At 37.2% G+C, this 17,440-nt stretch overlaps 1 protein-coding gene across 1 annotated transcript in view; it reads left to right on the top strand.

Annotated features, from left to right (window-relative positions):
* The window catches only part of POLN (DNA polymerase nu), a 93,590-nt gene that overhangs the window by 47,417 nt on the left and 28,733 nt on the right, over nucleotides 1–17,440 (top strand). The window contains exon 19 of the mRNA XM_008920939.3: nucleotides 13,784–13,866. Within this exon, the coding sequence (XP_008919187.2) occupies nucleotides 13,784–13,866 (83 nt within the window). The remainder of the gene's footprint in view (nucleotides 1–13,783; nucleotides 13,867–17,440) is intronic.

Genomic DNA, 17,440 nt, shown 5'->3' with positions numbered 1-17,440 from the left:
TAAGGTTTCCTTATATTCTGCAGAGAATATGAAAAGAATATAAAGAATAATAGAGAAATTTAAATAATCTCTACTAAAAATACTTATGTTGTACTATGTAGTAGAGGAATATCTCTAATACTGTTCAATATGCAGATGTATTTGTGTATTAAAAGGTAATTACCTGAATAATCTGATAACTGCTGCCATTCTAGTATGAAAACAGGCATTCTCTTTAAAGTATTAGTTTCAACCTCTGAACTGTAATTTAACCTGTGCACATTAACTGCTGTTGGTGAATTAAAGTAACAAGGTAATTAGTGGATACTCTTTAAGGGTGATATTTGCTCTGATTATACCAATGAAAGGACGATTTGTGACAGTTGTGTACAATGCTTACACTCATGGCAGCGTTTGAAAGAAGGCTGAAGAATTTGATAGTGGCCTAGTTGCTCATTTCACATTGAGATCTGAGTTTTGTAAAATCCAAACCACAAAATACTCTCTCCCCTCTCATCTGTCATCTGTTTCCTCATATTCATGCTGTTAGTGCTTTCTTCTGTGTGATGATGGAGAACAGCATGAATACACATGTGTCTTCCAGGTATTGAATTTACCTTCTAGTAAGTCCTGGACACAATAACCATTCACCTGAGCCTGTGTGGCTTTCAGAGTTAAGAAAAAATGGCTGCAGATAAGAGGACATGTCTCATTATTTCTTTTTAGCAATTGCAGTTTATATCTAAAATAGGGAAATGTGTAACTATGATGGAATTCCAAGGGATTTATAAACTCTTTACCACTAATCACTTTGAAAAACGATTTCTTTCCATTTTTATAGTGTGGGATTGGTTGGCTGATGTTTTAAGACATGGAAGGGTCTTTAGCTTACATTACCCTTGCCAGAATCAGGGGAACTCAAAGACTTCATTTCCAGTAATGTTGGTAACTGCAGACTGGTTATAAAATGTTCTGAACGTGAAAGTCCATCTTTCCTCAGCTGGTGTTTATGTGGGATCATGGTAAAATCTGTTGTGAGCTGTTTTTTTAAGAGACTGGCATGCTAATATTGGAAATTACTTGAGAAAAAGCCTAGAGAGAAACAAAGCACAGAGCTACTAGGAATTAGCATATTGAAAGGAGAATAGGGGGGGGAGTTCTTTGTTTGGGGCAGTTTTTTTTGTTGTTGTTGTTGGTTTTGGGTTGTCTTTTTTTTTTTTTTTTAAGATAAGCTCAAGAAGGTTTGACTAAAAAGATGACAGTACAGAAAGGGTTGTTTTGTTCTTCACAGACTTTCTTCCTCCAGGACGTGTGAAATTTTATTTCTTTACCACCTGCCAAGCAGGGGACTCAAGGAACTGATTATATCTAATAATGGCAAGGTGAGACAAACTGTTGCACGCTGTGGGTCCAGTATGAACTATGTCAAAATTGAGACTCTTGTTTTTCCAGCCACTTGGCAATTCAGGATACTTCCTGACAATAGCTCTATCTGTTGGTACCCTGCTGAGTTCTGAAGAACACAGGAAATAAGCAGGGATATTTTGGATATTCCTGAAATTAATCAAAATAATTCCTCATGGACTGAATTATACAAAAAGATAATCTGTCTGTTTGAAAAAGATAAGGTCAAGTATAAGTTTGCACAAATGTTTGGTGGTAGGCTGACTAAATATATATACACCTGCCCGTACCCGTTTTATACAACTTTGTTTCAAATACATTCTTTTACTCAAATAGATTAAAGATTCATCCTTGGCAAAATAGTCTTTTAGGTTGCTTCCCCTAAATGTATGTTATAGCAGGCTTGGAATTCAGTTAAGCTGCCTATTTAGATAGCAGGATCAAAGGCCAGTTAATCACGCTCGAGATAAACAGACCTTTGAGAGGCAAAAAACACATCTGTAGCTAAATGCATTTTAAACAGATATGAATATTTGTCCTGCTATATTAATTTTATGAAAATATTATCAACAAGCTCTTGAAAGAGTCATTATTAATCAAGACATGTCACCTGGGTGTTTGTTAGGTGATTAGGGAATAATTAAATAATCATGCTTATCCAGATGGATTTCTACCGATGAGACAGAAAGAGCTTTAGCTCTCCTCCCATCCCCTTTAGCAGACATACAGTTACAAGATGCAGCCACAGGGTTACACAACTCCTTCTCTCCTAGGTAGAAATCTCTTAGTTTTGTTCTTTGTCTAAATAATGAACTGTACAAGTTTAGGAGAGCTCCATCTTTGTCTAAACATTTTTTTTAGGTAGTCCAGGCTATTTCATGCACTTCTATTCAGGTGTTTCTATTCGACATATTGTCTCTTGGATTTGTTTCTCCACTTTTTATAAGCTTAATGTCAAGTCTAAAATGAGTTCAAATTAATTAATTTCACTTCATCTGTTGCAAAATGGCAATATCTTTGGTTTTTTTGGAGTTGCAGTGAAGAAGAGACATTCCATGCCATTGAGCACATATAGGATGGTGAAACTGTTTTGCAGTATTAATACAAATTAGAGAGACATGGCTGCTCTTCACTGTGCAGTATTTATAGTTTCTTCTAGAATCCTGCCTTTGAAGAGCGTAAAGTTTTCCTGTGGCAGCCCCCTTAAATAAGTGTAACTGAGTGTCTCTGCTGAGGTCTCTGTTTAGAAATGTATGACCATGTTGTGATCTTTCAGCTCTGAGGTTTGGCTGTGTAACTCAGCCAGTATTGATTCACTGTAAATCTGGAGGTCCCGAACTCAGAGCTGCCTGCTAGGAGGTTCACTAAGGATTAATTTAACTTTTCTTTCATTGTCATTGGATTTGCTGGTTTTGTAATCCTGTTACAATTTTTAGTTAGTTTCAAGGCTTCTACTTATTTTATTTTGTGAAATAGATTCTGAAAAAGCAGTTTTGCAGTATGTGTATCATTTTAATACTGATCAATATCTAAAATGTCTCTCATTTGTGTCTTGCATCTTCTTTTATTCAGAGTGTTACTGATAAAAAGTGCAGAGTCAATAATTTCTTTCCTACATGAAGTTCAGAGAGAGACCCAATTTCAGTCTGAATGGGAAGGCGTGCTCCTTCAAATCAAGTGACATTCAGGGGCAGGTGCTCTGCACACAGCTAATTGTGCAGATACTACTCATTATGAATCTGGTGTTTAATAACAACTTGTTTGGTAGAATAGTTTGAGTGAGGCTGTACCACTTGCAGCTCCTGCAGGTGTATCACTGCAGATTTCTTAGGATTGTTTTTGAGAATTTTTTTAAAGCTGTGATGTACTCCAGTATAAACTTGAATTCCTGTGAGAATTAATGTCTTCTCTTGGGGTAGGAAAAGGTGCTGGCAAGGTGACAGCAGTTATTAAGAAAGGGAAAAGCATTCAGAAAAGAAGCTTTAGGAAAAAGTAAGGCAGGATCTCTGACACTGCTGGTTAGTGCTTTGTGATTGGTAAGAGTGTGCCTGGTCTTACACAGCAGTAGAAGACCAGAAAAACCTTTTTGGTCATAATATTGTTGCAGGTGACAGTGTCATAAACTTCCTTTCATAGATTGATAAGGTCTCAGAAGAAGTTTTAACCTACATAATTCTATTTAGAGATGTTGAATAACCTATTTCTCTTCCGTCTAGAAAAACACCTCTTACTTTCTACCTGATTCCTACAGTTTATACACCCAAATTATTCTTGCCAATGTTGCCCATTAGCTTTATTAACTCTCTTTGCCCCCCAGTGTGGGCTTTGTAGAAATACTTTAGGAAGGCTGTCAACAGTGTTCTCAACCCTCATTCTTTCAGGAGACAAGACAGGCTTTGTTAGGGTATTTGTCATCAAAATACCTTAATAAACTAGTGTTAGGAGCAGCTAGTTATGACTACATGGAATTCCATGTATGTTGATCTCTATTTCTTCTTGGCAAGGAAAATGAGCCTCAGTGACTGTTTTCACTAAACTGCTTTAGTTCCCAAGGTCAGCTTTGCTGCATGGCTCTGAGATCTCTGCACCAGAGCAGAGTCTCAGGAATACTTGTATTCAGAAATGCAACTAAATTGTGGAACAGCCGTGAAACTGAACTAGCAGAATTATGAATAAAAAGCAAAGTATTGACTAGACAGACTACCTGTATTTTAATAAAATGAATGCCAGGGATGTCTCTGGTTGCTGGCAGACAAAATCTGGGGTGGTTAATTTGCCCCAGTCATGGTTGTGGCTCTGGACCAAACAATTCCTGAAATTGTGTTTGTTTTTCTGCAGTCAAACCATACTGTTTCCTAGTTGTTCTGTGATCAATTATTATATCTTTTCTCTGTTTCTAATTCTTAATCCCCTACTTTATACAAAAATTCTACTCTGTAATAATTCTTATTTGCAAATGAAATAGGTTACAGAAAGCAGTAATATTTATTATTCTTTAGACTATGTGAAAGAGCTTATTTGCTAGTGATGTTCAGCCTGGAAAAGAGGATTTGAGGAGTCCTCATTGTGTCCTTCCAGTATGTGATGGGAGCTTATAAAAAAGAGGGAGAGCAACTTTTTGCACGGACAGATAGTGATGGAACAAGAGGGAATGGTTTTAAACTACAAGAGGGGAGATTAAGATTAAATGTTAGGAAGAGGTTCTTTACTCAAGGGGTGGTGAGGCCCTGGCACAGGTTGCCCAGAGAAGTTGTGGATGCCCCATCCCTGGAAGTGTTCAAGGCCAGGTTGGATGGGGCTCTGAGCAACGTGGTTAAGTGGAAGATGTCCCTGTCCATGATGAGGGGTTGGAACAAGGTGGACTTTAGGGTCCCTTCCAAACCAAACCATTCTGTGATTCTATGAAAATAACTGTGAAAATAACTATGAAAATGCTGAAATTTGGTAAAAAGGTAGGATGTTCAGTTTGCCTCCTCAGAATCAGAGTTTGAAAACATTTTAAGCTCCAAGTTCAACACTCATGGGTGTTGGTGTGGAATATTTTAACAGTTTTGCAGCAAAGCAATTTCTATCTGTTTTGGAAGCTCACTTGCTATGGTTGATATTAATGAAATTTAACACTTGTCTTACTTTGCACTCTGACAGACTGTCTGTATGGCAGCTTATGGAAATTTCACCTTGTAGTTTACAGTTTCTTGGAGAAGGGCAGCTGTGACATTAGTTTAGACTGGCAGATAATAAGGCAGAGGGAATAAAGTCTTCAGGAAGCATAATGGCTTTTGTCTTTAGAAGAGCTAAACAGTAGCTTTAAATAAACTAGGTAATTAACTAGAAGTTTAACCAGACAGCTTAATTTTATGTCACATTGGTGGTGTATTATCATTACCATTAAATGCTTTCTTAGCCTTCTAGAATAAATGAAAAATAAAGTTTTAGAATTGCCACCACCACAATTAACATGGAAGCTAGTGAGAAAGCAAGCTCTGAGGAGGCTGGACAGTCCTCAGTTTTTCCATGATAACCTTTGGCTTTGCTAATTTCATGGAGAAGCTTTCTTGTGCATGAAACTCTGTCTCCAAATAGTCTTCTCCTTCTAGAGTGACTTTGATAAAATGCACACTCCAGGGCTCAGTAAAACGTTTCCTTTTATTTCATTTAACTCAACTTCAACTTTAGTGTCAAGATAAATCTTGAAGAAATGGAAAATGTCAAGGCAATTCATTCTTCACGTTTATGTTTGCCTTTAATTCAGTGTTGATCATAGACATAATGCAAACTTAAGCTGCAAGAGTAAAGATTGAAAGAGATGGGATATGAAGTATCTCATCTCCCTCTATAGAACCCATTTGTTCAAGACCCTTATATATAGCATGACTGATTTCTTCCTTTTTTGATTGCCGTTCCAAGATATTTCAGTGTTTGCTTCTTGTTTTTTTTCTGAACTGTGTGGGTGCAGTTTGATGTAGTATGACACCTCCTCTCTTTTTCCCCTACTTCTTTTTCCTGAGCAAACAATATTATAGCTCCTTGTTTTGTTCCATGTAATGTCTGAGATGACATTACTTCATCTTTGGATTATGTATTGAGAACTCTGTTCTTTCTGTTTCACTTTTCTGATATTTGTCTAAAGACTGCTCTGAAGGCCTGTCTGTTTCTTTATGAGACTTCTAACAGGTCCAAGATGTGTAATTGTTTGATACCCTGCTGTACCTGCCTGTATCATCTCCCAAAATGGCTTCTGTTCCTTCTTAACTATTGGAAGCCTCTTCAAGAAAAGTGTGAAAAGTGTATGTGATAAGTGAAGAAAGAACTCTAAGGCCATTGATTTGCATTCAATCCCTGACATTCTTGTGTTACGCAAATGGTCTCTGACAAATTTTATGCCATCCCAATTTGCATGGGCCCCTTAATCCATTTACATTTACTTGATCTTCCAGTGATGGGATCACTGTTGATGCTCACACCTGAAGATGGGATTTAGTTACCTGACTTTTTCTCTTCTGTACTTGTAGACCCAAATATCCTAAAGTAAGACTGCCCTCTAGTTGATAAATTCCTTCAGCAATCACATGACTCAGAAATAAATATCACTTGTCCATGGAATTCACTATGTAAGAGAGAGTATGGATGTGAGAAGAAAGCCCTTTTTGTTGTTTGTTCCTGCAGGAGTGAGGGAGAGAAAAGGTGAAGGTTGCAGGGTAGGATGTGCTTTTTCAAGCACCCTTATCAATGTCAGGGACTTTCTGTTCCAGCTGACAGATGTCCAGAATTGTGCACGTTTCAAGAAAAATCTGTAAGTGACCTTTTTTGTCAAGAGCACTGAAAATTGAGTGCTATCTAATTTGTCTCTTTAATACCCGATATCTATGGCAGCAACATGCAAGGTAAATATCTTAATAAAGATAATGGATCACTTTACTCCCAAATTAATCTTTCCACAAATTGTTACTGATGATAGATATAATTTATGACATGACCTTGTTGCAACTTCTTTATCTGGTTCCCTGCTACTTTAAAATGTAACAACAGAAGACTTCTGGCCCTCAGAGCAAACTGCAAAGACATGTCTTTATCTTCTGTAAAATACATGAAAACTAGATATCATGCTCTTTAAGAGGAGGTTGAGGACTAATGAAATAAATCTTCATGCAATGAGCTGTGGAGGCTATCAGACCAAAATAAATTATTTTATGATTACCTGCTGGAAGAAGTTTTAAACTCTTAAAGAGCTTCTGGATTCTTGCAAAAGTGTTTTATAGGGGTTGTAAAGCTTTTTCTGGTGCTGAACACATATAAAATAAATAAAACCACAGTTTGGAAGGGTGGCATACAAAAAAGGAAAAGTGTCAATGATTAAAAAATGTATCAGAGCTGGCTGTAGTCTGTGAAGGATGACATCAAGCAGAGAGTGCTGTAGTCTTTCATTCAGATAAGTTGAACACAACTAAAAGCTTTTATAAAAACCTCTAAACTAAATAAAACATAAAGTTAAACTCCTGAATGGGAGTTACCCTCTGTTTATAAGTACATGATCCCTATATTTACATGAGAGATCCATGCCAGAGGTTCTTCAACATGAGCAGTGGACACTGGAAGGCAGCTCTGCCTCTCTCAGTGCCAGGGTGGGAACAAATATATATTGGATTGGGACCCTTTGTATTGCCCTTTAGATAATGTATCCTATTGCCATAATGTGTTGAGTCATTTATTGCTGCATATACTTGGGTGAGGAGTTTCTTTGTGTTATTCTGTGACCTTGTATCTCACTTATGCAAACCAGGTCATGACAAAAATGCAAATGCAAGCATTTGACATAACATCTGAATCGGACATGATAAGTGTTTAGAAGTGACATAGATAGAACAATGAAATAAAAGACTAATATATACGTGGGTTCCATCAGAAAGGTTTCTCTTCCTGTTAGCTGTTGACCTGCTGTTTTGCTTCTGACAAGAGGTTAGTCTGCATTTTTGTCTTTGTGGATATCATTGAATCATAGAATTATGGAATAGTTTGGGTTGGAAGGGACCTTAAAGACTATCTAGTTCCAACCCCTCCCTATGGGCAGGGACACCTTCACTAGACCAGGTTTTTCAGAGCTCCCTCCAGCCTGGCCTTGAACACCTACAGGAATGAGGAGTCCACAGCTTCTCTGGGCAACAGAGAAGTTTCTTTCCTAATTTCTGAAAAGTATCTTAACTGTATTTCCATTCTTCTGGGCAGACTGGACAAATTTCATTTTTCATCCTGCTGTCTCTATGCTCATATAAGGAAGACAATCTCCCTACTTTTTGTTTTGAACATAGTTGTGTAAATGCCTCATAGTTATACAAGGCACATACATAGGGTTGTGTGTGTAGTTTTCACTGGACATTCTGTGTCAAACCCTACAGGTTACATCTCTCTATGATAAAAACATTCAGATGGGCTCATTAGATGTATCTTAAGTCTGGCTTTGATCCACATGAGGCAAAAGTAGCGATCTATTCTGATATGACAGTGTCTTCAGGGAAACTGTTTCCCAACCTCTTCCTTCTCTGTATTTTGTAACAGAGATTAGCCATGCAAAAGTAATTCCAAGCACACTTCTGCATATTACCTTACAACTGTCTGAGACAGCCTATGCCTGAGCCTTGTCAGCATTTTCCATGAGACATGGAATAGCAGCTTTAAAAAAAATTGTTTATTCTTACCTGTTGCATTAGCAGTGAATGGACTAGGTTATGTGTGGCCAGTCTTTTCCATAATTTTAGGATACTCACATACATTGTGGTAGATATTCTGCTTGCCCTAGGTATAATAAGGCCTGTGAAACAAGTGAGCTTTCAGAATTGACCTCCTACATGATCCACTCAATGGTGATGCTGCTGTAAAACAGAGCTCTTCTGAAGCTGGCAGTTGTCACTAATAACATAAATTTTCTGTCCCTGTTTCATATGCCAACACAAAGTTCCAGGCACAAACTTAGAAAATATAAACCCCTCATCTGCTATTAAACAGCAACAGGTGATTGAAAATGAGAGATTTATATAGTTCACGGATGAAAATAAAAAAAGCTGTAAAAGCAGTCAGATGAACGAATGTGTATTCACCCATACATTCACTCATTTATTGGACACTAATGACCACATATAAAATGAATTTAATGGCACTCCATCTCGTTTCCCACATCAACAACTCACAGCTAGGACTTGGATTAATTGGCAGATGCAAGAGAGCAGCCAAGAGTTTGTGGCTATTATGACTGAGCTTAGCTTGGCTGGAATGTAATGCAGATCAAGGCAATGCATGTCTGCCAGATATTGTGTTTGAGAAGTTTGTTCTGCCTTTTCCTGTGCATAAACAGTCGACTTCCGTCACCATACAGCGTTTCTCAGAAATTCTGGAATGTCTTATCGCATTCTTTTAAGACTTATTTCCTCCTATTTCTACCTGTTCTCAAAGTTTTATTTTGGCATTGCTCAAACTTTCTGCCCTGTGGCTTCTTTGATTTTTTTTATTTTTATTTTTTTTTAATGTGTTCATATACTTTATGATGTGTGAGCTCGTTTCCATAACCTAAAATTTGTTTTAATATTTTTAAAATATTCAGTACAGGTAAAAATAAATCCATTGAGATCTCTACTCTGTATTAAATGTGTTATTCCACTTTATACTTAAGCTTTTTTAAAATTACAAATATGATTGCTAATTTTTTTTCTTGGGCATAAAGAAACTTGTTATTCATGTGTTTTAAAGACTTAATGCAGTACAAACTCTTTGAGATGTCCATTAGACCCCATTAATATATGAAAACATACAGTGACTTTTGGAGAAATTATGAAAATATTCAAGATATTTGCTTTGAAAAAGTAATAAATTATGCCTCTTTTTGTTTCATATCTGCACTTAGTTTCTTAGTAATAATTTGATTATATCCTTCTATACTGTTTGCTGGAAAATTTTTCTCCATCTTTTTCACTCTCCAAATAAGACAGCTATTCCCTTTTAGGCATACAGCCCAGTGCTTAGTAGAACCACCTTTTAAAAGACTTGGTACATTTCTACTCTCACAATGTTTATTAGATTTTCTGCAATTTGTGGCTTTAAGTTGTTTTTCTGTCCTCACAGACCTTTCCAGATTGTTTAGCTCTGCTAATTCTTTCCCAGGATAATGAGATCTGCTCCCCTGAACGTGTCTTCTAGCACTGAAATCTGCTCTTTTTTCTACCTAGTAGATGTCTATCAAATAAAGTACTCTGAAGCAAAGTACTTGCAGAGCAGTGCTAAACAAAGCAAGGTAAAGGACAAACAAGTCAGAGATGTGGAAATAACCTGAGACAAGTAGGCAGGCAAGGACAGAAATGTAGGAGGTGAAGTACTGCACATTTGGAGATTTGAAGATGGTGAAACTATTGATTATGGTCTTGAACTTTTCCCAGCATATGTGGGAACGAGTAATGAGAACGATGTCATATAATGGAAAAATACACTTCATGCTAGGACTGGTAACTGTATATTTATTTCTTGCAGGGCTTCAGAAATTGTGCTATTTCCACAACAAAATCTGAAGCAAATTCTTTTTACGCTTGAGCTTTTTTCCTGCAGCAGTTTCTATAACATTGCAATAACATTCTTCCTCTTTCTCCAGGTGCCCACACAGTGCTGTGTGAGCTGGAGTCACTGCCTCAGTGCCACTGCCCAGCATCTGAGACTGCTTTATGCCCATTCACCTTCCTTTTCCAGATTCAAATTTATTAAAAAAAAGTACATCTCCATTAAAGATCTATTTTACATCCTACCTTAATTCAGCACTGAGTATTTTCATGCATTGGATGGCTTGCTTAAAAATTTCTTATACAAATAAGCAGGTAGCAATATCTTCTTTTCAACATTATGGTGTTCCATGAATCTAAAGACAAAAGAAAAGTTTTATCTCTAAATAGGTTCTCACAGTACCCATTTAAAACAAATTATTTGTAACAAACATAAATTAGTTTGTTGAGGAAACAGGATGAAGCAGAAAGCCCACTGGGGATTTCTAACATGGCTGCTGCAATTCTGAGAAATTATACACCTGCCCTTTAATTTTGTTTTTCAAAGGAATAAATATCCTTTAACTCAAACTGCAGGAATGCTGCTCTGTATTACAGAAGGAATCAAACATTTGAGTAGAAACCAATCATTGTCAATACAAGCAGAAAAAAAGCATTTATTAGGAAAAAGAATGAATAGTTTTGATTAATGACTTCTGTTTGCTCAAGCAGTTTTGATTTATATAGCAATTTCCTACTTTATTATTATGTGTTCTTGCATGTGGTACATGAATTTGCAAATACTCAGTTTGATAGATGTGGTACCTCTCTGCCCAGTGCTCACATTTCCCACTGACACACTAGGAGGTGTTGACTGACCATTTTGGTTTTAACATTATATTAAAAGAAATATTTGACACAAAGCTCTGAAATTTTCATTTCTTCCCAGTGTTTCATGATTAACCACAGACCAGGAAATGCAAAGTGACTGTTGGGTTGCCATGAGTACATGATGCATGTACATCTGCACTGATAATTATGTTAGGCAAGGTTTTATTGTTATTGCTGACACTGCCAATCATGATTATAGCAATAAGACTATTTCTGTTTTTCCCAGTCAGCCCTTTCAAGCTGAAGTTTGGATAATGCATAATCATCCTCAGAATCCTGGCAGCAGTTCTCATTGTGCACATAGTTGAGTTCTAGTGTCATCTTTCACTGTTAAAATTTCTCTAGTACCACCAGTCCCTCCCAACAAGTCTCACCTTGTGTCTCCCTCAGTACTGTGATCTGAGAATTTTGTTTCTCTACATAAACTTGTTTCTCTACATGACTTCTTACCCACTGTGTTCTTCCTGTTGTAGCCCTTCTTTTTCAGAGAAGTGAGCAGCTGACATATTCAGTGCCTCTCAGTTGTCTCTAGCCTCTGACTTCAGTAAATCTGCAAGTAAATTCTGTTACCGTTTTCCTATTTCTTGCCTTTTCCAGGCAAATCAAATTATGCAGTACTAGGAAAGCAGTATTACATTTTGCATGGTTTCCCTGGTTTCAGCATTCTTCAGTCTTGGTTCTGCATCTCAGAAAGGTCCTTAGGTAAGATTAGCTCTCTTACCAGATTCTTTTTTCTCTCCTGGTTCTGGATAAATGCTTTCTCAAGTGTCTATATAGTTTTCTGCCAGGTTCTTTAATTCCTGAAGTCTTTCTGCTGGAGATTGTTTCAGGAAATCCTTAATGATGTCTAGTTTCCTAATTCTGCACTTATGAGCTCCAATTGCCACTTTGTCCTCTTACTCAGGTACAATTGGGAATCTCAACCTACTTTGTTCAGAAGATCCATGAACTTTTGACCTGGCATAACTAAGAAAATAAATTATAAGAATCTCAAACTAGCAGAATGATTGACTTGAGTGGGAATAATCTTCATTACATATGGAAAACACTGTATTAAATTATCCAATTCCTCGTGTTTCTCAGCTAAACTGAGCAGTGAAAAGTCCATTTTACCTTTGAGCAATTAGTAGCATTCAAAGGAGCAATGTGAACTTCTACAAAACTGAAGACTATTTGCCTGATTCAGGTTTGAAACTGTTCAATTTTATTTTTCTTCTTCAAAAAAATCTGTACTACCCTAAGGACTTTCTTAAATCTGATTGCACTCAAAGCCTGCCTGTTTAACATTCGGAATGCCTGATTATACCAGCACTAAGCACAGACTAAAATCAGTATATGGGCCAAGTAAGCAAAAATTGGTGGCTTTGCTGATTTTCTAGGTGTTTGAGTATCATAATAATGGTGAAAGACTCTCCTTCAAGAAGATACACAAGAATACACCTACATTTTCTCAAAACACTTTAGCCAAAACTTTCACAACAAAGCATCTGTCATGGCAAAAACCTTTCATAACAAACCACAGCAAACTTTGCTTTTAAAAATGCAGCCAAATTGTAATGAACAGACTCATGAGGAAACTTATTCCCAAAGGGTACAAGTGTCATCAGATATCTCTGATAACAATTCATCTCCCATGTTCCAAATACAGTTTCTGTAGGTATTTGTTTTCAGAGTGTGAGTAGATGATCGAGATTTCCCTCAGTACACTTCCCTTTAAACCAAGTGATCAATATTCTTCAGTGCTTTCAGTTGTCAATAATGTCAGCATCCTTTCTGAAGCTGCATTTGGATAAGGTGGCACACACTTGATTGCAGAGTCACAGCTTTTTATTTTTCACATTGCTAAATCCATTAGCCCTTTATAGGACTGTTTGCATCAGTGAATGGGAACGGGGCAGGATGATACTTTGCTGGGAGTGATGTAACTACACTCTCTGGTTCAGAAACAGTCAGTGCTGCTGTTCTGTGAAGCCCTGCTATTGTGGAGCTCTGTAAGGCATATGGAGAGATTCAGTGCATGCTTCTATCAGTCATTTCTTGATAAGAGGTTGGATATTCCTGTTAGTGAAACCCTAATAATAGCCTTTTTAAAACCAGCTTTAGGTCAGACTTATGCTTTGAGTCTCTAGACTCTCACATCTTAAAGAAATGCTGTTGCTGGAAATATCTAATTTTTCTTATGGGTCAATATTAAATTCTCCTCAGTCTAAAGAACTAATAATATAGTAGTAGGATTTTTGCTAGCCAAAAATTTGATTGAAAAGGAAAGGAGAAGATTAAGATTAAATTAAATATTTTCATTTACTATGGACTGTCACCACTAAAATTTGTAAAGAAGTTGTGCATTCCTGGCTGACAACAAAAGCCTTTAAGTGCTTCTGTTCACATCTTACAATTTTGTAGTTATTAAATGATTATTGACTCTAAATACATTTTCTGCGTGGATAACAAATTACTTTTAGTTGAAAATGTGTGATTTTTGTCTGTTTGTTTAGGAAAGGTATTCCAAGTGAACAAGTGAAACATGCTGATAGAGAGCAAGCAAAGCGTATCGTTTACTCAGTGGTTTATGGAGCAGGTAGGCATTTTATAGCAAAAAAACTCCAGCTGCAGTAAGTTTATACTTTATACATAATTTATATAAGTGGACTGAATTGCTAAAGGTAAGTAAAAGTTTGTCAGGGTATTACATTTTTATTTTTATCAAGGATTATTAAATTATCTACCCAGTAGCAAAATTATCAAATGACCATATACAAAGATTATCTGATTTTGTATTTATTTGCTGCTGATGTAACTGAAGCATTTGCTTTATCTAAAATGAGTTTAATTTTGAGTGTACTTTGCATTCTCTCAGTATATAGGTAGAGATGAGAATAACTGCAATGAAATTAAAAGAATTCCAGTATTGTCTCAAAGCACATTTATAGAGTCACAGAATGACAGCACTTGGAAGGGACCTCTGGAGGTCATCAGATCCAGCCCTCATGTCCAAACAGGGACACCTTGAGCTGGTTGCCCAGGATTGTGTCCAGATGGCTTTTCAATGTCTTCAATGCTGGAGAAAGGCCTCCCTGGACAACCTATGCCAGTGCTTGGTTATCCTCACAGTGTGAAAGTGTTTCCCTACTTTGAGTCTTAATGTTTACTGCCATTTCTTTACCATCCAGAAACCCACTGTTCCCCATCCTGCCTAAGTCCAGCCCAGGTCCCAGTTAAGTCACGATGTTCGACGTACTTTCCAAAACTGCCTCCCATTTCTTAAATTTTGCCCAACTCTCCTAATGCTTCACACGTGGTTAGAATTACCTTTTCTGGGGAGACAGATGTTTGTATATCATCAACCTACAAGCTGTTGTGAATTGGATTTAGTGAACAGCTGACTAAACTTTATGTAGGTCTTCTGGAGAAATCCAAAAGCTTTACAGAAGATGAGTACTTGAAAAACTCATTTAGTAAATGAGAGTCCTGGGCTGCAGGCTATATGTAACTTGTAAACACTTAATGCTGCATCTTGGGTTCCTGAGGTGCTTTCTAAACCATCTTTTGCACTGAGTCACCAATCGTCCTTGAACCAAAGGCAGAATTGGCCAGGGCATTCAATTTATTGTTTATGGCATTCAGCTGGGAAGGGAAGAAAAACACTTCAAATTCAGCTCTCCAGAATATCTCTTTTGTGTATAGGGGTGTGTGTGGGTTATATACACACATATAAGAGTAAATATATATATATATGCACACACCTGCATTTTTACATTAAGCTGTATTTAATTTTAAACATCTGTGTTTAAAATCTGCATTAAAAAAAGCCCAACACTTGTTCCCTGCAATGTAAGTTCGGACTCCCATTTCCAGCTTGAATGGTTTCATCACAGGGTTATTTTACAAAATGCAAGCAATAGCACTCCTGCCCCTTGTTCCATGCACGTGCTGCACATTTCCTGTCCCCTTCACTGTGGGTGGAACAGCAGATACCAGATGTAATCAGACTGAATCACCACCAGTTGAATGCCCTGTAGTTCTGTATATAGTCAGAAATGCCTCAGTTACTGGGGCTAGAGCCTCTTTCAGTGAAGCCTTTGTCTTTCTACTCATGCTATAGAGAACTTCCATGATTAGATTTAAGCACAGTATTGGCACTCCCTCACTTGCTCTGAAACAGCCACTGAACATTTTGATGCAGCAGCTCTTGATTTAAGTATCTCCTTTACTCACTTGCTTTTGTCCCTCTCTCTCAAACGAGGACAGTTGAAGCACCTCAAAGATAATAAGATGTTTCCAGTTCATTAGCTGTGTGATCCGTTCCTAATTAAGACATGAAATGATATCATTAAACTACTTAGATGGAAACTGGGCTGACAAAAAGTAATTGTTAGATACCTGAAACTGATGGACTGAATTCCATTCACAGTTTGTCTCCCTTCAAAAGATGGCTCACTTTTCATTAAGAAGACATTTTGATACAACAGAAGAGTGTGAATAATACTTCTTTTAGGATTAAAAACTACATAAACATTCCCCGAGGAGCTTGCCTCTATTATGCTTGCAGGAGTTAATGAAAACTTGTCATGTAGTAAATAGTGTGGTTTTTTTCTTTTTGTTTTCTTAGCTTTAGGTTATCCTTGGTTTATGTTTTCAAGGTCTTTTCTATAATTCTGGAGGATAATAAAGAAAGAAGGTTTGTTATTAGGAAAAGGTTCTTCCCCCAGAGGGTGGGTGGGTGGATGTGGGAACAGGCTCCCCAGAACAGTGGTCACAGCACCAAGCCTGACCAAGTTCAAGAATTGTTTGGATTATACTCTCAGGCACATGATACAATTCTTGGAGTGTCCTGTGCTGGGCCAGGAATTGGTCTCGATGATCCTTGTGGGTCCCTTCCAACTCAGGATATTCTATGATTCTATGAATACTTTTGCTTGATTTGGAGCAGTTTAATTCACCTGCTTCTGCCTCAGTCATCTTGTTAAAACTAAAACACGGAGAACTTAAACATCTGTAAAATAAGGAATTAATTCAATTCAATGCCCTAAATTGACACAGAGGGATGTCAAAGTGTTTAAATGAAAACTAATGCTATTTTCAATTTTGAAAGATGGTATTACAGAATGGAGAACACTGAATCACCAGCTGCTACTAATAATTCCCCTGGCACAGATAACTCAAGGAGAGTGCTCAGGGAAGCTTTAGTCCACTCCTGGGCTTTACTTGGCATAGCCTATGCTCCTGTGTTGTGGAACATGATCTGACACAATTATGTGGCTGTGCCTTCACCTCTCTTTGCTTCCCAGGAACTGTATTTCCCTGGGACCTTTCAGACGTCCTTGCTAATTTTGTGCTTTAATTTTCCTAGTATTTTATGCAATACTTTGTTCTCTATATTAATAGTTCTTTAAATGGATGACATGGACAAACTTAGATGTTACAGTTCTCTAAGGAAACTACAGAAGTCTTCTAGCTGTTAGCAATATATGCTTTAGCAGATAAATTTATCATTTGCTGACCCAGGAAGAAAACCCAAATTAGTTAGATGTCAAAAAAAAAAAAGTACAGACCTATAATAGCTCAGCAAGTGTCATCCTGGATGTCTTGTGAATGTCTTCCTCTAGTCCCTTGTCCAGACTGGTGTTCCTGCAGCTCAGTGCAGATCCTGGCATGACTGAGAACAAAATGCTACAGAATTATTCTGAAATGCACATCAGACTGACAGTGATGGCATTTAGGTGGCTGAAATCCTCTCTCTTTTAAAAGTGCTAGATAATTTTTCTTGACAGTATTACCGTGACAAGGACTATTCTGTGCCTTTCATGCCTTGAGACGTCGCCTCTCAGCTTATGTTCTTTGCAGACACAGGGCTGGTTCTGTGTTGCTGTGCAGCTGACACAAATATATCTGTCTTTCAAACTTCATATGACTAATGTTGATGTATGTTTTATTTTTGCTGGAACTGTTTGGTTTATAAATGTGTTTCAACTGTAGCTCTTAGTTTATATTTTCACACTCTGAAAAACTGTCTTCGGGTTTTTTCCACATTTTTATAAGTGCTTTTAGGTCCAACGTAATATATCTTGTGTACCTATATTCTGTCCAAAAGCTATTATTCCTTTCTCTCTCTGTTGAAACACTTTTTTCTGATTTTTTTTTTCTTTTTTTCT

This window comes from Manacus vitellinus, unplaced genomic scaffold (genome assembly GCF_001715985.3).
Source record: "Manacus vitellinus isolate BGI_N305 unplaced genomic scaffold, ASM171598v3 scaffold_0_pilon, whole genome shotgun sequence".
Classification (NCBI taxonomy): domain Eukaryota; kingdom Metazoa; phylum Chordata; class Aves; order Passeriformes; family Pipridae; genus Manacus; species Manacus vitellinus.
The sequence above is the reverse complement of the archived record's forward strand: the minus strand, read 5'-3'. Positions and strand labels throughout refer to the sequence as shown.